The sequence below is a fragment of the Ornithodoros turicata genome, chromosome 1 (assembly GCF_037126465.1).
Source record: "Ornithodoros turicata isolate Travis chromosome 1, ASM3712646v1, whole genome shotgun sequence".
Taxonomy (NCBI): Eukaryota; Metazoa; Arthropoda; class Arachnida; order Ixodida; family Argasidae; genus Ornithodoros; species Ornithodoros turicata.
In genome coordinates, this window is record NC_088201.1 from 203,245,787 (window position 1) to 203,266,288 (window position 20,502).

Here is a 20,502-nt window from a genome sequence, read left to right on the forward strand (position 1 = left end):
TTACTATCATCCTCATTAAGCGACCACATTTGTGCACCAGCATAGAACACGGTATGCACTACTACAGCTTTGAAGCATTCGAGCAATACGAAGATTTACTAAAAATTACTCAACAGAGTACAGACATCACTGGCTCAAGAAAATAAGCGTAACCTAATTATATGACACCAAAACAAAAATAACAAAAATACCCAGACAAGAAAGGAAACGAAAGAAAATGATGTGACCGCCCTGAATCGAGCTGTGGTGGTTTCGTCTGAACAAGACAAGGGTAACAGACGTATTTTTGTTACCGTTCCTATTTTCGTTACTGCTATATTTTCGTTTCCGTTATCTGTTTCTGGTACCAGCCTTTCAATTTTGTTTCCGTTACGTTTCCGTCACTGTTTCCGGTAATGGAAAGGCGGTTACAAAGCTGCGGGAGGACAGCCTGTCCGGCTCTGTCAGCTCCCTGTTTTGCCCAAGTGCTGCATCGATGTCACTCGTACAGACTACACAAGTAACTTTACGTCGTTAGGATGCGCACATCTTGCAAGATATATATAAAAAAATGTAAGAACATGAACATGTCAAGCCCAGCAACTCAAGATCGGCGTAACCTTCATGCAATATCGTATTCATCAGTGGACGCTCTGAGTAGTAAATAGTACTCCCATAGTCACACTGAAATGAAAAAAAAAGTAAGAAGAACACACATAACTTAAAATCGTAGACTGTCGTCCTCGTGCTATGGTGAAGTATAGTCATGTGTTGATGTCATGGAGTTATGAGGACTGAGACGAGGGATGTAATCTCGAGATATTGCGCTTACCCCGATGCGACATACCCCGCCGATATTGCGCTTTGTTTCCATGCTCACGCGTAGTATTTACAGCATTACAGGGAAATGGTGTCATCAAAATACAAAAGGAAAATGACCAGCCATTGAAATGTCACTGAATAACAGGAATAGCGATTACCCGATTTCAATACTGGACGATAATTTTCGTTTCCGTTTCTGTTTCTGGTAATGGAGGACCGTGGTATGCGTTTGCGTTACCATCTTCAGTTTCGGTACTATACCGTTTCTGTTTCCGTTACCATTACCTTTCCCTGGTCTGAACGACACTTTTCCCTCGGCAAATACCGGAACGTGGAGCAAGCCGCCTTGAGCTTGTGGCCTCAATCGTGCATAATGGGGATTATTTGTGGAGTTGGAATGCGAACATGTGACAAGGCATTGCGAATGTGTTGCCATCTAGTTTTTCAAGGATCGATAGTCAGAGATGCGGCTGGACTGGTATGCGCTCATAATGTCCGATTTATGAAATTTCAGACGCAAGAAAAAATACTGATACACTCCATATTACGGACAAGTGTGGGGTGACTTGTGAACAAGAATACTCAGGTTGCACTTCTTCAAGTGCACAGTTCGAGATCAACACAACAGTTAAACTGCAGCCCGACAGCACTCCACTAGTCACTATGAATGACCGATCCGCTTAGCGACATCGAGACCAGAGCAAGCTATGTGCAAATGCATGCATGTTGAAAGCCAGCCTCGAATGCCACATGTTTGCACACTGTCACAATGAGTCTGAAAAGTGTTCCATTGCTCTTCCAACAGATGTTCAGATGGGAGAGAAGGGTTCTGGGTGCAACACCTACCCCTCTGCATTCTCGTGGTCTAGAAGTGAGGGGAACCTCATGGCGAAGCATACTGACAACAGGCCATACAAGAGCGATGTCTGCCCTGCAGAATTTAGCCTGAGCGGGAACATACAGCGGCACAAGCGGACAGATTCATGCAAGAAACCATACAAGTGCGATGTCTGCCCTGCAGAGTTCAGACGGAGTGCTCACCTGCAGCAGCACAAGCGGACACACACAGGCGAGAAGCCATACAAGTGCAGTGTCTGCCCAGCGGTGTTCAGTCATAACATACGCTTATGGCATCACAAGCGGACACACACGGGCGAGAAGCCATACAAGTGCGATCTCTGCCCTGCGGAGTTCAGTCAGGGCGGGCACCTACGGCAGCACAAGCGAACACACACGGGCGAGAAGCCATTCAAGTGCGACATCTGCCCCGCGATTTTCAGTCAGAGCGGGTCCCTACGGTGTCACAAGCTACACACACAGGTGAGAAGCCATACAAGTGCAATGTCTGCCCTGCGGAATTTAGCCAAAATGGGCTACTACGGCAGCACAAGCGGACACACACTGATGAGAAGCCATACAAGTGCGATGTCTGCCATGCAGAGTTCAGCCAGAGCGGGACCTTACAGCAGCACAAGCGGACACACACGGGTGAGAAGCCGTACAAGTGCGATGTCTGCCCTGCGAAGTTCAGTCAGAGTGGGCAGTTATTGCGTCACAAGCGGACACACACGGGAGAGAAGCCGTACAAGTGCGATGTCTGCCCTGCGAAGTTCAGCAGGGGCGGGAACCTACAGCAGCACATGCGGACACACACGGGCGAGAAGCCATACAAGTGCAATGTCTGCCCAGCGAAGTTCACTCAGAGCGGGCAGTTATGGCATCACAAGCGAACACACACGGGCGAGAAGCCATACAAGTGCGATGTCTGCCCTGCGAAGTTCAGCAGGGGCTGGTACCTACAACAGCACATGCGGACACACATGGGCGAGAAGCCATACAAGTGCGATCTCTGCCCGGCAGTCTTCAGACAGAGTGCAACCTTGTCACGTCACAAGCGAACACACATGGGTGAGCAGCCATAAAATTGCAACCTCTGTCCTGCAGTGTTCACTTACAACACAAACGTGCGGTGTGAAACATGTGCAGTCTCTGTCGTGCAGAATATGACAAGCAGACACCCTGAGTTGAGACGCCATAAAAGAGCATTCTCTGTTCTGCAGATCTGAGGCACAGCACAAAACAGCAGTATAACAAGAAGACCTACATGGGTGTGAAGCGATACAAATGCATCCTTTGTGCTGCACAGTTAGTGTACAGCTGAAACGCACAAGGTTAGAGAAGAAGCTGCTAGAGCTAGTTCAGCCAGAGCACGAACCTGTGGCTTAACATGTAGCCAGGACACACTTGGGATAGCGACCATACAAGTGTGCAGGGACCAAGTGCACTTGAAAGAGTGCCAGTGCAGTGCTGTCGCGTGTCCTGAACCCAGAGACCTGAAGAAACACATGCTAACGCACAGATGGGGGAAGGCTGTATGGATGCAATCTGTGCCCCGCCGTGTTTTATGACTGGTTCTGGTAACTGGCACGCATGAACAGACCGATGGTAAAAAGAGTTGCGTTGGGTGGTGACATATGTGAAACGTAAAAAAAAGAACAGTGCAGAGATAATGAAGGGACACCCATATAGTGGCTCTCAATTACTAACCATGGTTTACTTCTATGAACAACATGCATTGCATTGTTCCCTGTTTGCCTCTTTATTCCTTTTTTCTCTTTATTCCTCTGTATCATTATGATCAATGCTTCTTTTATGCCTTACATTTCTTCAACTGGTAACATGAAGAAATAAATGAACCCAAAGAAATAAAAGAAAATTTTTTCTACAAGACCAGACAACTTGTAAGAGGAATCCTGACAATGATGTTTTTGTTTGACGAGCATCTATTGTAGAATGCCTTACAGGTTGTAACAGTTTGTGAATGACATCTCAGGAGAAATCACGGAGAGCCAATCATGTGTGGTATGAAAGATTAAAAACTGTGACCAGAACGTTCTTTTTTCTGTGTTTTTTTTTGTGTGCCGAGAGGGTTGACTGGACACTGCAACTATTAGAACTACAACTAGGACAACTACTACTTTACAAACTTGACGTTACTGGATTCTTCTCTAATTGAGAGTGAACTTGACGTTACTGAATTCTTCTCTAATTGAGAGTGATAATAGGGTAATAGGATAAATAGGGTCCAGAAATGGAGGCACTAAAAACTATGGAAGCAGCCAGTCACTTGTTTACGTACCGGCAAGTGCATGCGAGTAGCCAGGGTTATTGTGGTTTACAAAAGCGGTGACAGAAACTGTCCATCTTTTACAGTCCCATTTAAGTGTTAGTGGTCCTTTTCCACTTATTTAAAAGAAATATGACCTCCTCTCCGAAAGACAGTTCTGAGTTCAACTGAGCTGGCTTCCGTTGCACAAAAAGTGGTTATACAGGGTGTCCCAGAAAACGTGTCATTGAAGACGTGAGAGGGGGAAGGAGCACAGTGCCGCCTCATGCGTCGAAGAGAGCTTTAACTTGCGGAAACAAAAACAAATGTATCGGATGACTCTATCCGAACTGGCCTTATCTTGGGTTGCATGTTCTGTTTCCTTTTAATCTTGTTCCAGGACCGAGAGGCGATAGTGTGCTCTTTCTCCCTCTCACATTGGGGGTGAAAGAAAGACGCGTCTTCTAAGAAGCGCAATGAACAAAACAAAGAAAAAATGGCGTTCCTTCACGAATTTTTTGCGGGCGATCTATCGAACGGATTTTTGTTCTGAAAACGGCTACGATATCAGGTGACCGAAAGGAACAGATGTTCTCATGAGAACATCTGTTCCTTTCGGTCAGATAGGAAGTGCCGCTAGGGAGTGCCCTTCAGCATATGCTATATTGCAATTGATTTCATCTTGGAAAAAGTGTTATATATATTTTTAAAAAATCTGTTCACACTTAGCGTGGACACCCTGTATATATTGCCGTGCGTCACCATAATGCACCATTCCTGTCGAAGGCAGCGCCGCTGTCGGAACGTCGAATAAACCCCATCTTAGATTTTAATAAACTCCCCTTTTATGTTTTTTCCTGTAGAAGCACTGTCTCCGCTTCTGATCATTAATGAATATCTTCATTTTTCGTGGTCAACCGCATTCTTTCAATCCACGGTCCTTCTTGCTTGTTCGAAATTCTATGGAATCAGCCAGGAAGGTACTATGATACCCCACACGGAACAGTCCACTCACGAAGGCTCGAGTGGTAGCCACTTCGTTCTGGCACACGAAGATATTGCAACTTCCGTTTTTCCTTAGTATCGTTTCATTCACTGTTACCTTTCACTTGTGGAAACCTACGTTCCCACAACCTCGGGGCGTCAGCGCGTCCGTTCCGTGCGCGAAGGAACAAGCAGCACAGCAGGCTCAGTCAAACAACATCATTTTCAGGTTCCGATTAACACGTTCGGTAATGTTAGCCTGAGGGTGATACGGGGAAGTCTTCTTGTGCTGAATGCCTAAGACAGCGCAAGAATCTGAGAACACCTTACTTGTAAAGTAGGTTGCGTTGTCGGTGATCAGTTGTGCGGGAAACCCGAATCGGCAAAAGGTGTCGAGTAGTTGTTCACGCACGCTCTGGGAAGTCAGCGTCCTGAGAGGAAACAGCTCAACCCATTTCGTGAAATGATCAGTAACCACAAACAAATACTGGTTACCTCTAGGACTACGGGGAAATGGTCCCACCACATCACAAGCAACTATCTGCCAGGGTCTATTGCTCTGAACAGGCTGTAAGCGCCCAGGAGTTAAACCACCACGAGGTTTTGCTCTCTGGCATACGGGACAAGTACGAACATACTTTGTTACATCCTGCCTCATTCCTGACCATGTCGCAACACGACACAACTTTTCATAAGTTTTCCTGCCGCTGCTGTGACCTGCCAAGGCAGAGTCATGAAAGTAACGTATGAAAGACTTACGCAACTTTCGTGGCACCACGACTCTGAACGGGGATGAGCCGTCGTCCTCATCCGCCTGGGTTATGTATGAACATGTATGAACAGGATGCCATCCTCGCTCAGCAGATAGGAGTCTGCCGTTCCTTCAGTCGTTCCGGTGTCCGCCGAGTCGTGCTCAGCTATCCACTGCGACACCCGCTGACAAAGGCCGTCCGCTCGCTGAGCGTCTAGGAGCTGCTCTCTGCTCACGACCGTGCCCCAAGACGAAGATACGTCTCGTGCCACCTGCGCTGCTGCCAGAAGTTGAGAAGGCGCCTCGGTGCCTTCCTCTTCCCCCTCCGGTAAAGACGCGCGGGACAGTGCGTCTGCTACCACGTTCGTTGAGCCCCGCCTGTACTCCACGTTGAAGGAGTAGCCTTGTAGCGTCACGGCCCACCTGGCAGTGGTCCTGGCAATCACTGTTGGATTGCAGTCTCTCACATACAATCTGACTTCTCGAGTACACTATTTTTGCACAATATATCACGCATGAATTTTGTGGCCTGGCAAGTCGTCCAGACGGGTTATGGAGCCGCTGCAGCCAAGAAAGTGCCTGGTGGTCAGTCTGGACAGTGAAGGTACTGCCGTCCAGGTAGAGGTCGAACTTCCTGAAAGCGAAGATGATCGCCAAGCACTCCTTTTCCGTCACGGAGTAGTTCCGTTCTGCCGGATTCAGTGTGCGACTTGCAAAAGCCACTGGACAAAGAGTAGCGTCATGCTCCTGCAAGAGAACTGCGCCAACACCATAATCGCTTGCATCTGTTCGCACAACAAATGGTCTGTTGAGGTCGGGCAGATAAAGCCTAGCCGTATCAGCGATTGCTTGTGATAGAGCATGAAATGGTCGTTCCTGCTCTTCTCCCCAATTCCAGCGCGTGTCCTTGGGCAACAACTGGTTAAGCGGCAGCTCGGCACAATTAGGAATGAATTGTCTGTAAAAACCAACCATACCTAGGAAGCCCTGCAAGTCTTTAACGTTACCGGGAACCGGAAACTCCGTGATCGCCTTTAGCTTGTCGTCGTTAGGACGGATGGTCCCTCCGTCTACCACAAAGCCGAGAAGGCTGATCCTAGACGATGCCGGCTGCACCTTGCGGGGGTTGATCGTCATACCCGCTTCATTTGTCCTTGCAAGGACGATTGAGAGGTGTTCCAAGTGTTCCTGAAAATTTCTAGAAAACACTACGACATCATCTATGTGTAGCAGACGGCGCGCCGCTCCGTGACGCAGACGAAGCCAACACTTGTGTCACGCCCCTCTCGCAGGCACCAGGAGCGCGAGAGGGGCGTGACACAAGTGGTGGCTTCGTCTGCGTCACGGAGCGGCGCGCCGTCTGCTACATATGTATGCCATTGCGAAATTGTACTTCGCATCTTCCAACACTGTATCCATCAACCGCTGGAAACTGGCGGGTGAATTAGACAGTCCGAAAGGCATTCGTACAAATTCAAAGAAACCTCTATGACACGTAAAGGCTGTTTTTGGGACATCCTCCTGGGCAACTTGGATTTGCAAAAATCCTCTACAGTCCTAGTCTTCAGATTGTTACGTTCAAGGCTGGGGCTGCCTTTTGGTGTTCGCCGGGCTGTTGGGTGCGGATACCTGGCTTCTGTTCAAAGGTATGACAATAAACTGAGTCTGGCCGACTTGGTCTGTGCAGTGCATTTGGTACTCCGGTAGCGAGCGGGTGGTGCGGCCCTGGGAGTGGAAATTGCCGGCCCTGGGCGGGCCGTGAGGCGATTCCCACACACTCTAGTAACATAGCTGACCAGATGGTAGCAGTCGCTGCAATGTTAACATGCAGTGTTACTGCAGTGGTGGACTTACGTACCAGAACAAAATGGCAAATCACTGTTGGATTGCAGTCTCCCACATACAATCTGACTCCTTGAGTACACTATTTTTGCGCAATATATCACGCATGAATTTTGTGACCAGATATACGTTAGGTGACTGCCAAACTGTCTGTGTTCTCAGGGTCAGATTTCCACAATTTCAGCAACAAGAGCAAGCGGAGGTATGCCCCTGGTGGTGTCCGCGAAAAAACAAGTTTCTCGGACTTGGTGTCACACTGAATTCAGGAAGCCTTCCATCACGATGAAACAGCAAAAGTTCCGCGAAATACGTTCGTGTTTCGTTGTAAAACACGAAAAACGCCACTTCTGAAAGCAGACGCCTACTTCCTGTTCAAACTGCGCTCCCTCGCTTCGCCTTGCTCGTGTCTTCCGGTGACGTCACTGGCTTCTCGTCCGTGACAGGTGGTGTCGCATATGTCACTGGTTCAGCTGCGATAACGCCGCATCCGAAACTGTCTATAGATATGCGGACGGACGTTTCTGTAAGGATTTCATCCGGTCATTGCGAGTCCGATGAGGATTAAATTATTATTTCTCACGGAGAATCGACGTTTGTGACCGACCCTTTGCCACGCGATGTGAGCGTCAGCGACACGTTGAGGGACGAATGCGCAGAGGACGCTTCACAGGGCTCCACATATGGGTAAGAGACGTTTCCAGCTTTCCCTGTACGCTTTTTGTGCAGTTTAGGTCCTAATAAAGTTTATCACTAGGTGCCTGTGTGGTGGCTGCCGAATGGTGGAGGCAGACGAGTGGCTGTGTTGCCGCTACATTGACCAAATGGCAGCTGTGTGCGACGAAGAAGGCGTCGACTGCGTCATAGACCATTCGCTGTTCGAACCGCCCAGTCAACCACATCTGTCCTACGGATGTCCGGTTATTATCCCAGAACAAGCTGCCTGAATCGATGTCCTATAGATCTCCGTAGGATACCCTTAAAGGATATCTAGTGTCCCAAAATTATACAATGAACTACGGACGTCGAATGGACAGAGGACGTCGGGTGGGCATCCGTGTCAGTGGACTTCGCAGTGAAATTCGATTAGAATTAGTGCTGCGACTTCAATAAGCATTAATCTAGTGTATCTGGCTCGCAAGTTGGCTTCATTGGTACTTGTGATCCCAAAATGCAGTTCATTACCGCGACGCAATTTTGACTGGGGTAGGACGAGATCATGCACGAAATCGAGAGCAGCTCACGGCTGGCAACAGTGGGCAGGCGGCCGTGGCGGTTGGTTTTGACCAGTTTGCCCGTCGATGAGTGTGTCAGCTACACAAGTTGGTACTTGTGCACGCTTCAGTTAAAGTATCACTGAAGCAGCAACGTGTACGACAGGTAAGCTATGCAAAAACAGAACGGTGAGCAGACGCAGCTCATATTCGTCTTCCACAGCAGGCCAGGCAGCAGGGAGCCGGCCGCCATATTTCAGTCTCCAAGTTATCACAACAGCTGAGAACATCAGCTACGGATATGTCAAGCAACAAACGGTGTTCGCTCAAGCGGTAACATCGGTGATCGAGGCGGGTACACCTATCCTGTCAGAGTGCCATATATTGCGGATAGCGAAGTGTTTTCAGGTAGTATTTCTGATTTGAATGCAGGTCGTACGCCTGGTTCAGAGGTGCATTTTGCGTTGTGACAAATGTTTCTGTGTAGGTCTAGAACGACGCATGGAATTAACTGACGGTGACAAAATAAAGCTATGCTCAGTGTTGTGAAAGCTATAGCTAGGATGCTTCAGAAAAATCTTAAACCTGTTCTTTTGCAGTGAAGAAGTGGAAGCTAACTTACACGCAAACTACATTCCTCCAGACTAAGGGACTGTAGCACTCGCAGATGTGCCGCTTTGAAGTTTCATATTGTGTAGTAAAAGTTCTTTGTTCTGTATATGCTGTCTTTACTGTGTAACCACCACAAGTAAAAAAACAGAGAAATAAAATATACTACCTGTAGAACCCAATAAAAACCTGCCACAGCGTCCACAGGATAACCACAGGACAGCCCCCTGCATGCCTCAAATTATCCAAAATGTGTCCTCTGTTCGTCGGCCAGGATGTCCTGTAGACCGGTTCGGGCGGTAACATTGAACTATGTGAGTACAATTTCCATCCGTGGGAAGTTTCCCGACGTCCTGCGGACGTCTGGTTATCCGAGGTCGTTACTCCATGGGACATCCTAAGGTTGTATATGGCTGACTGGGCGATGTGCATGGATAGGCGGCAGCTACTAGTGCATTCGAGGATGTAGAGGTTTTATTGTCCAACATATATGGGAGAATGCAGCGATGAAACAGGTGCGTACTCGTAGAATGTCGTGAGTGTTACAGATTGCGTTTTCAAATCGTTCCTTGGTTATTTTTCAGAATGGTTCCTATTTATTCCCTTTATGTACGTTCACTCAGGTACACAGCCTATAGGATTTTTGTCTGGTGGGTGTGGGGTCACCTTGGACGTGGCAACCGCCAAAACATCTCGGGGTGTGTTCTGCGCAGAATTAGGGACGCCTTCCCATCGCAATGTTATCGGCTTCTTAGAAACAGCTGAGTATGGTTATTATTTCGCCCTATATTCTTATAGAAGTTGCCAGCAAGGCAGTGTATTATTGGATATCGTACCAGATGTTAGGAAAAGCTTGGAAAAATTTTACATGAAGAAATCCACCCTCCAACAGCATGACAATTTTGCCATGGCTCAGCTGCATTTTGTTTCATTGAAATCTTGTATGCAGAACATTATCAAAAGGGCTTGTGCAAAGAGCCATTCGTGGCAAGTATATGTGATGATGATGATCAATTTTAGGAAGAAGCGTCTCCCGTGGGATATCCCCTGGTTGTACAAAAATATTAAATTAAGGTAAACTGAAGTATAAAGTATTGCAGAAACCAGGCTGATGAGTAGCACCACCGCTAGCTTCCGAATGCAGTGCGGGGGGGGGGGGGGAGTGCCTATGACATGGTCGTTATAATCTAGCAGGCTGTGCATCAGGCATGAAGTAGTACTGTGTATGCCACAATGAACAGTAATTTCTACTATGAAATGTTGCGTAGCACATGCACACACAAGAAAGGGATGTTGATGGAAAGATGTAGCACAACACATTTATTGATGTGTGTATTCAGGATTTTGGAGTCAAAGGGGTACTAATGTCCCCGTCTTGTACACAGAGTCTTCTTTCTGTACAGGTGAACACGCAGCTTTATCTCTCCCATGGTGGTCAAGGCAACGGGCTACAGTTCCAGCAAGCATTAAAAATAGCACAGTGATCTCAAAAGTGGTGTGCCCCACTCACCTGGGGACCGACCTGCATAGTCAGGAATCCATAATCGATTTATCCACGAGCACACATTGCCTATAGCCGTCACTGTCACCAAGCCGCATTCTTCACAATGTGTCATTTTCTCTTAGTCTGTGATAATGTATAACCATATCAGTCTTAGCCTTTGTAATATCTTAGAATATATCATGCACTTGAGCTCCAAAGAGTATGCTTTAGACTGCCATGGCATTACTTCTTCCGAAGCTACAAAGTTACACCAGTGTGTTCTTCCAGCTTTTCAAGCTGTTCTAATATATTATGCTTGGTGATGTCAATTCACAATTTGCAACAGTTCAAAAATTAGCCTGCAAATTTCTCTGGAATTCCTCAAGTTCCTCAAACCTTGTGAAGCAGCAGGTTAATTGCGAACGTTATGTCCATAAAAGTGATGTCACTAATAATATGTTGAAAATTTCATGATGTGTGCAAATCTGATACTTATCTTGTGTGTGAAGGAATCCATATTTAATGGAACAGAAATTCACTCCACTCTTGTCATTCTTTTCATAGATGTGCCATTCTTGCTTCATCTGTGATAACGTTCAACTATATCCATGCCTTCAAAGCCTTCATAATGTGTTCAATGATCATATACCACTTCCAACCTTCAGCTGCTACCTTCATCCAGATTACCTGCAACAGATGATTATACCATATGTCACTCCAGTAACTCCTCTCCATTGTCAGAACTTGTTTTTGCACACCAATACAAATGCCTTATGATGCTCTCACACCACAGGCCTAGTACTTCGTGTGCTTTTGTTTGTGCTGCTGCAGCAATTTTCTTCTTGATGCCTTGAAGTAGAGGGTTCATCTATTTAAGTTTGGTGTGCGTTACGAAGAAAACATTACAGAATGCCAAATTCTACACTCATGAGGGGATTTCACTGTATTAGTTCAATGCGTTGTTCGCAAACTTGCCTTTAGCTACATGCCACACATCAAATCGATGTTTAATGGGCTTGGTCTTCATGAGTGCTTTAATCCCAGTATGCCTGTCAGTGATCAGCATGTCAACCGTCATTTCTTGTTGTTCGAGGTAGCCCAAGACCCGCTCAAGACCAATCTTTTGCATTTGGTTGCTGGAGGATACCTCTGGTGACTGTAATATATGAAACACAGAAACAAAATTCGGCGCACACATAGTTAACCTCCGATGCACTGAATTACCATAATCTGCTCAAAGTGAAGAATCTTATTGACTGATGTCTCCAGGACTGTGTATGTCCCCATTAGTGCGCAATGTCCCGGAGAATCACACCTGGCGTCGCCTGCAAGTGTAAAAGGTGTTTCCTTGAGGGCGCACACCAAGGCTTCTTGCTCCAACTTCCATGCCTTGAAAGAGCAAATTAAAAAAAAAAATAGATAAAGGGAGTCCATCATGCTTTCTGTAAATAGGAAATGACTTGTGCTTTACCTCCTTGACTGCGGGAAAAAGGTAGCAATGCTGCATTCTGAAGAACTGGGTCTTCTTTATGCTGGCAAGCTTCATGAACTGGAAAAGTCGCAACACCTTTGTAGGGCTGCATCCCGAAAAAAGTATGGCGGCGCTCATTAGGATGTTTCCGACTGGCTTTCCACCAAGCGAAGGCTGACTGTATCAAACCCTGGTGTGACTGTTTTGCCATGTCACAGTTACACGTAGGCACGAGCCCTTGCAGTTGAGTTCTGTCACAGTTTTTGTCGTCAAACATTCTGGACAAGTCTTGAGCAGCTGAAGAAGGCAGGATTCCGGAACCATGTACATTGCTTCTCGGTATTGGTGAGTGTCCCTGGTTTCGTGCCTGCAATAAGGGATACCGATAACCATAACGTAGCATGACAGAACTGGAAGAAAACAAGAAAGGAGACAAGTACAGAGGGGCAAGATACAAGTGCTGAGTGTTCGTGGGGCTTCGATACCGCGCTTGTATCGTGTCGCTCTGTCCTGTCTTCTTGCACTGTTTTCTTCCGGTTATTTTGTACCAGCTACCCTATCTCTACACCAGTGTCAAGTAGTAGGAGAGCTTATGAACATAGGTGTACCCGTCATCTTTAGTAGGGTGCTCAGTAACGCTGCTGCTTTCTGTGTGGCTGTTGACAGTATCACAGTGGTCGATGAACGACCTTTCACAGAGGGAGGTATTCTGCGTCCTATTATAAGGATGTGAACGGTGATAAGCTCCTATGCAGGAGCAACACAAAATGAACAACTGGAGATTAACATACAAGTTTAGGTCACTTTGGTTGGGGTCATACGTAGTGTCGTGAGGATCACGTATCCTGAAATGAACCATGACAACCTTGCAGCAAATAGATGAGCATGTGAAGAATTTTTCTGCTCAGGCAATCATAAACACTCACTCTGTTTCACTGTCACTTTCACTCCACACTTGTGATTCATTTGTTGGTGCTGGAGTTGAAGAACGGGGTACAGGTTCAGATGGAATATGCCATGTCTGCGTACCCTTGTGATGTGTGCGCATCTCAGTCTGAACACCTGGAATGTAATCATGAACAAATAATAAAATTAGGTACAACCAAAATATACGTCTGTTTGACAGGGGCATACCTGGGAAGAGGAACAATAGTGTGACTACAAATTTAGTAATGTTTGGAGTTGGACACTCACCTGTGCTTCTCTTCTTGGAGTCTGTCTGAGTTTCTTTGTCGCATCTGCGTATAGGAGATGGTGCGTGTGGGGACTGAGGCATCTGAGGGGATAGACATTTTACTCAACCGAGCTCCAAGCAAAACAACGTGACATGTGAAGCATGTTTTGTGACTGACCTCCGTAAACTGTTCTTGCCAGCTCAGGTCAACAGGCATTGTCACAGAGCAGGATGGCAAAGCTGTCTCACTATCTCTAGAAACTGAGATGTGAAGTGCCTGTGGCTGGATAGCTTCTGTAGGAGCATGCAGAAACATATTGGAAACTGCATAATATCGAGCAACTGCTGTGAAACACGGACTACACGTAAATAGTGTACGTTCGCTTTGTTCGTGCGTTTTTAGCTAAACGACTCAGCCACGGGCCACATATGAAAAATAGAGTGTGAAAAACGAAATGCATGAAAAATGCTGGGTTCCCTGGAACTCCACGAAGCTAAGGAACATTACCTATTTGAACACACTCTTCGGACATTTCCATGTCAGCGCTGTGCAACTCATATTCCCTCACAGCGTCTTCAACGATCTGCAAACACAGCTGTTGCAGTTTAGCAATAAAGAGATATATACTTCTGATATCACCTCCTTTCGTCGCCGTTTCGTGAGCTCCACGTATTCGTCTGCTGGTGATAGCTCGTTACAGCCAAGAGGCACAGTCCCACGCTTCAAAGTCCTCCGAGATTTCGCCAGACCGAACTCTAACTTGAAGCGATCAGTTATCTCAAAGCTACAGCTGGAAAAATGCGCGGAACAAAGTCTGGCCGCTTTCGCCGGCTTCCAGCCCGGCGGTTTGCCCAAGGCATCTATCCATGCCTTCCGTAATTCTGGCTTTCTCGGAAAACGAAAAAACGAGAGCGTCGGATCTTTCACTGAAGTTCTCGTACAGTAGTCCGAAGCACAACTCATACCAACAATGATGTAGATCAAAGTGGATGACAACGGATAACGCAGGATAGCTACATGGTCACAATCGTCACGCAACGTGATCAACAAACTGACATTCCGTCTATTCCGTTCATGTGCGCAATCATGTGACCAAAACAGACGCCAGTGACGTTGCTAAGCACATTGTTGCCCGAATCTATGGTGCTGCTCAGAGCAGACGACGCTTTTCTGTTAAATTAAGTTTGCAAATGCTTTTCAGAAGAAAGTTTTTTTCTGAAGAAAATTTTTCGGTGACATTCATTTTAAGCTACCGCGATTCCACACACACCACCAACCCAACTATGTTTTTGTTCCGGACACCACCTTTAGGGACCAGGCCATAAGCACTTGTGATCAAGTATCTTCAGGTGATACTTTCACAAATGCACAGTTCAAGATTAACGCAACAGCAGCTGAACAGCGATTCAACAGCACTGCCCTGGTAACTGATGAGAAGCCGTACAAGTGCAGTGTCTGCCCTGGAGTGTTCAGCCACAGCACGGGCTATCACGTCACTAGCGAGCACAAAGGGGCGAGAAGTACAAGTGCGATATCTGCCCTGCAGAATTCAGTCTGAGTGGGTACCTACAGCGCCACAAGCGAGCACACACGGGAGAGAAGCCGTACAAGTGCAATGTCTGCACTGCGGAATTCAGTCGGAGCGAGTATCTACAGTATCACACGTGGACACACACGGGTCAGAAGCCATACAAGTGTGATGTCTGCCCTGTGAAGTTCAGCCGGAATGGGCACCTACGGGATCACAGGCGGACACATACGGGCGAGAAGCCGATCTCTGCCCTGCAGAGTTTACCCGGAACAACTACCTACAGTACCACAAGCGGAGACACACGGGCGGAAAGCCATACAAGTGCGATGTCTGCCCAGCGGAGTTCAGTCGGAGGGAGGACCTACGGGATCACATGCGCGCACACACGGGGGAGAGGCCATACAAGTGTGATGTCTGCCCAGCGGAGTTCAGCTGGAACGGGAACCTACAGGATCACAGGCGGACGCACACGCAGAGCTCGGCTACAGCACGGAACACCCCAGCCGGAGAACAAGCTGTCTAGCAGAGCAACAGCTAGTTCAGTTAGAGGCCGTACCTGTGGCTTCACAAGTGGACTTGGGATATAAACTGTAGTGCAGAGTAAAGTGCAGGGGTGACATACTCTTACAAATGAAAGTGTCTGTCCAGAGGCAAAGTGTTCTTTCGCATGACCTCAATCTGGGGACCTAAAGCAGCATGTGGTAATGCAGCGAGGCGAAAAGCTGGAGAGATACAATCTGTATATCCTACTGTGTCTTGCTTGTGTTCGACGTTTTGAAACATGAACGCAGTAGTAATGTGTGGACTCTCATAGTGCACAACGCTGAACTGTCCTGAACACGATTAATTAATTAATTAGAGCTAATGGGGACCCCCACATTAATCAGCACCCTCCAGGGAGTCACCGCACTAATTGGGGAGCGTCTAACTCGTGTCCAGACCAGATGAGCGTTGTGGACTACCAGAGTCCATAAAAAAGAAAAAAATACATAGAGATAGAGTGGAGAGAAGAAGTTTAGTTGAAGATGAACGACGCCATCTTGAAGAAAGCGGTCCGGAACGGCCGCTGACCGTCGCTGGGCGACGGGGCACAGAGGCAGGTTGCAAAGCATTGCAGCTATGACCACCACTTCCGGACATGATGCGACGTCAGCGATGACGTCATCATGGCATGTCTGGGCAGGTTAGGACAGCTTTGGACATGCAAGGAGAGAAACACTCGTAATACCGAGGCTGAGAAAGCAAGAGTAAATATGTTAACCATCTATAGCTAACAACAAAAAGAATCAGGCACAGAAGCAAAGCAGCCCACCACAACAGCAGTCACGGGGAGCGCAGAACGATGCGACTGCTTCATCCGACTGCCAGGCACAGAACTGACTCGTAATGGTTTTTTCTCCTGTATAAAGTCCCGCAGCTGCACCCCCTAGCGGTTACATTCTCAACTAATCTTACGACAAAATTATTAAGAATCACGCCAGCGCTACTCTCGTTCCCAAGGCAGAAGAAGATAGAAAATGGCGGGGATTCCCGGACAACAGCAACCAGCAGCTGACATGCACGGGCATGAAATCATAAAATGGGGCTGGACAAAGTTGGTGAAAGAATTAGTTACACAACAAATTAGCCTACCACAACAGGAGCGCAGAACGATGCGACTGCTCCATCCGACAGCCAGGCACAGAACTGACTCATAATGATTTTTTCTCTTCTATGAAGTTACGCATCAACAGCCCCATAGCGGTTACTTTCTCAACTAATTTCATAGCAAAATTATTAAGAATCACGCCTGCGCTACTCTCGTTCCCAAGGCAGAAGAAGATAGAAAATGGTGGGGATGACAACAGCAGCCAGCGCCCGATATGCACGGCCATGAAAATCGCAAACAAAGCAGGAACAAACTCAAGCAGCACAATGTACCGAAAGTTGAGTGCAATAGGGGTGGACGGTATGTGTCTTATCAATGTTCTTTAGTTTCACGAGTCTGTTCAAGGCCTTTCACCTACCCGCCCACCCCTATTGCACTCGACTTTCAGTACATTGTGCTGCTTGGGAAGTTGGCAAAAGAATTAGTTACACAACACATCGGTCACGAAGAGCGCAGAACGACACGTGCGTGATAAGCATGCGTGATAGCAACAGCCTATACCCCTAAATTTGATAAGAAATTATGCAGCTCAGTTTTCCTCAGACGTCTCGTCCATCATGCGACGGACATCATTAAGTGCCAAACTGAATGAGAGATTATACAACCGCTCGCTATTTAAGGAGATTGGAGTATTGTTCGGGAAGGGGGCCACGGTTTTTGTTACATACCGAGGGGTCACCACGTATGTGCCAAGACTCTAGAAACTTCCTGGGTCCCCATCTTTGTTCGCGAGCCAAGGGAACCGCGTTGTCGAAGTCGAAACTGTCATAGTCGGCGCTAGTGGTTCAAGGTAAGTCGTGAGCAGTTATCTTCCGCTTCCCGTGTTTTGTGTCGTTTCACGCCTAAAAAACAAAGAATCAAGAGATAAAGCGCTGCAGTAACCTTGCTGGTGTCCCCGCACCCGTGGCAGATAACAGCATCGGCGAAGCGGACGGCATCAATGCTTGTTCGTCAAGCGGCAGTGAGAAAGCGCTGCAATCAAGCGCTCTTTTCGCGCGACCGAAACTGATTCCGTCGTAGTTTCGGAACTCCGGGCCCTTTCTGCTGGCCCGGGATAAGAAGGATCGTATGAGCTAGAGAGTTGCAACACACTGCATTCGCTTTCTCATGTCAACGCCCACAACTTCACAGTTGACATCTCTGGCGTGATCCTCCTAATTAAAAAGTTAGAAAACTAAATTAATTAATTAATCAGTTAATTGCGCGACAAAAAATACTATTAAATGCTCCAGGTCACTGGTAACACTATGCACTTGGTTTCATTCCTCTGCGATGATTCATTATTTTTTAAAGGTGGGGTCAATCTTAAATGAAACACCCTGTATATGAACATGCGCTACATGGCGGTGGAGTTAGACTCGCGTCTTGCCTCGACGGAGTCCCGTTCCGATCTCTCTTACATGCACGTAGAGCACGGCTCCCTTCAGAAGCACTTTCCCTCTCAGTCCCATGGCGCCATCCGTTGGTGCGCCTTTTAACCATTCACGACAGAAACAATGTCCTGTGTCCCAACAATGCTCTGTAAGCTCCGTCTTAAACCGTGTGGCGTGGGTCGCGCTCTTTATGTTCTTTGAAACGAGTGTTCCGTTTTCTGCCTGTCTCGCAAATGTAGCTCGTGTCACAGTCTCCTACTACAAACTCCTTCGAATTGCGAACCGTCAGGCTGTTGTTACCAGTGAACGGAGCCATGAGTTCCACCAAGTATTTGGATAGGTTGTATGTCTGTGACCCAATGAACGAGACAATACTTTCTATGGAATACCAACTAGCCCAACAGTCTGCGTTATTTGAGACAATAGGCCTCAAGGGGCATCCTGGCTTGTGTATCTTGGGGAGACCGTAGAGCATGGGGATGGCTCCGTCGGAATGTTAAGTCGGAGTTCTCTACTTTTTTGTCCAGTTATGTCGTCTCCCGGCTTTTGGAGTATTTTTGCACCACCAACTTTGTGTATTTTTAGCTACAAAATAACAAAATCCCTGCCGGAACTGAACCCAAACACTGGAAGCCAACATAGCTGACAGTGCATGGAAAAAAATTCAAAGCTGTGAACGCGTTCGTTGGACAGATATTGAACGCCAAAATCGCTATGCTTTAAAGTGCCCCGGACATACCATATTCTTCCGGATTTTTTTCTTCTCATGAACTACGGCAACTAGAGCAAAAACACTTGGTGTTCCCTTCGCAATCTGAGCCAGGCTACAGCATATATTTTTCAATAAAAATTACCGATGGTGCCCGGATCACCTTGCCTGAGTTGAGATGGAATCACCCTGTGACATCGAAAACGGCTCAGAACAGTAGTCCAATGTCCCAATAATCATAACACGAATTTTCTCAGAGGTTGTTTTTCGTTTAAGGCTACGGTCCCACTCATCACCCGAAAGGTGTCATTTTCAGTCAAAGGTTACACGGCTTCTCGGCAACTTACGCGAAATATGTTGGTACCGTTGGAAGGCTTGTTCTTTGGGCAAGGTAAGCCAAGAACTCGTTTTTTATGTGATGATCAGCTGTGGCGTTATAAAGCGAGAAGGACGACCATATCTTCCATTTTTGGTGTTTTTCAGTCAAGGATGATGCAAACACGAAAAGAGATAGCGCTGTCAATCTTTTTTCAAAGTGATGTTGCACAGTACGCAAAGGAAAGTCAAGAACGTTTTTACTCGCGTAAAGCGTAATTAATTGATTATTGCCTATCAAATTTAAGAAAAAACGCCACTTTTACACTTGCCATAAAAGGCTATTCTGTACTTATTCTCGGCTGAAAATATGATCAGCGGGCGGGTAATTATCAGCAGGAGTGATGTCCAAAGTTTTATCGCAAAAGAATAATAAATAAACTAGCGTGTTTCAAAATCGCACACCTAAATACACAGAAACGCAGAAAATGTGGTGACTAGCGCCATCTGCCGTATGCGTCTGAAACCAGCGGCAGCTTCGCGTTGCAAGAGGTTGCCGAGAGATGGCACGGGTTCCTATGTGCTGATCACGTGATCACGTAGCGGTTCTCGGACCTCCCTGACTTACGAAACGTTGGCCCCGTGCGTGATTCCGTATACGCAGGTTCCTGCCGCGTGTATTTTTATTGATCGTACGGTTATATTGTGTCCGTTTGGCTGAATTTCGTGCTGAGGAGTTGCATTATTTGTATAGTTGCGTGTACAATGAACGCTTGCGGCATTTCGTACAACAGCTGTCTTGTTGCAATCTTTTCGCTACGCGACGGACAAGCAGCCCTGCTGTCAAATGTCATAGAACTGTATTCGTTATTATTATAATACTTCTTACAATGAAACTGCAATTATCACAATAGGCTCGAATCATAACAACTGCGCCCTTCGCTGCGCATGACGAATCAACTTCGGTCTCCGAGTGCCACTGACAACTTCTGCGACAGCGAAGCGTGTTAGGGGCGGAAAGCAGGCTGTTACAAAACAGTTGTCAGTGCTAGGAAGGGAGTTGCCTCAGGACAGAAGCCGCCGATATTTCGAACAGAGACTGTTCTTCTTCTGGGCACCGTCCTCATCATTGGCATGGTATTTAAAGGGTTAGGTGTGACGTGTTTAAAGGTTCATGCGAATTGTGTCTCAACAGCCCGGAGGGAAGAAAGGGTCCGTACGGGTTTTTACGGCCGGAGTGAATGGCCGCTTTGTTAGAGTGTGCAGGGGATTATGTGAACGAAGTCATCTAGGCTCCTGACCGGTTACAGAAAAATGGGGGTTCACGAACACGTGGACGAAATGGGACAATAGGCAAGAATTGGCAAGCATAGCGAAAGATAAGGAGGTTAGTGGTTACGGGGGGAGAATTCCAAAACGAGCAAAGGTTTTTATTTTATTTTAATATTTGTAATACAAAGTTGTGGCATGCAATAAATAAAGCAGAAGGCAGT

At 47.0% G+C, this 20,502-nt stretch overlaps 1 protein-coding gene and 3 long non-coding RNA genes across 4 annotated transcripts; 1 reads left to right on the top strand and 3 right to left on the bottom strand.

Moving 5' to 3' along the window:
• Positions 1-1,524: 1,524 nt before the first annotated feature.
• On the top strand, positions 1,525-2,962 carry LOC135393616 (zinc finger protein 501-like). The gene is made up of 3 exons (XM_064623984.1): positions 1,525-2,121; positions 2,187-2,709; positions 2,862-2,962. The coding sequence occupies exons 1-3, from the start codon at positions 1,525-1,527 to the stop codon at positions 2,960-2,962; spliced, it is 1,221 nt and encodes a 406-aa protein (XP_064480054.1).
• Positions 2,963-10,601: 7,639 nt separating this feature from the next.
• LOC135375553 (uncharacterized) lies at positions 10,602-11,359 on the bottom strand. Its single transcript, XR_010417277.1, has 2 exons — positions 10,815-11,359; positions 10,602-10,752 (listed from the first exon to the last, which is right to left on the bottom strand). It is a non-coding gene; the product is annotated as an uncharacterized LOC135375553 (long non-coding RNA).
• Positions 11,360-11,758: 399 nt separating this feature from the next.
• On the bottom strand, positions 11,759-12,565 carry LOC135375546 (uncharacterized). Its single transcript, XR_010417275.1, has 3 exons — positions 12,259-12,565; positions 12,012-12,176; positions 11,759-11,943 (listed from the first exon to the last, which is right to left on the bottom strand). It is a non-coding gene; the product is annotated as an uncharacterized LOC135375546 (long non-coding RNA).
• Positions 12,566-13,201: 636 nt separating this feature from the next.
• On the bottom strand, positions 13,202-14,067 carry LOC135375549 (uncharacterized). The gene is made up of 3 exons (XR_010417276.1): positions 13,611-14,067; positions 13,453-13,534; positions 13,202-13,320 (listed from the first exon to the last, which is right to left on the bottom strand). It is a non-coding gene; the product is annotated as an uncharacterized LOC135375549 (long non-coding RNA).
• Between the last annotated feature and the right edge of the window lie 6,435 nt (positions 14,068-20,502).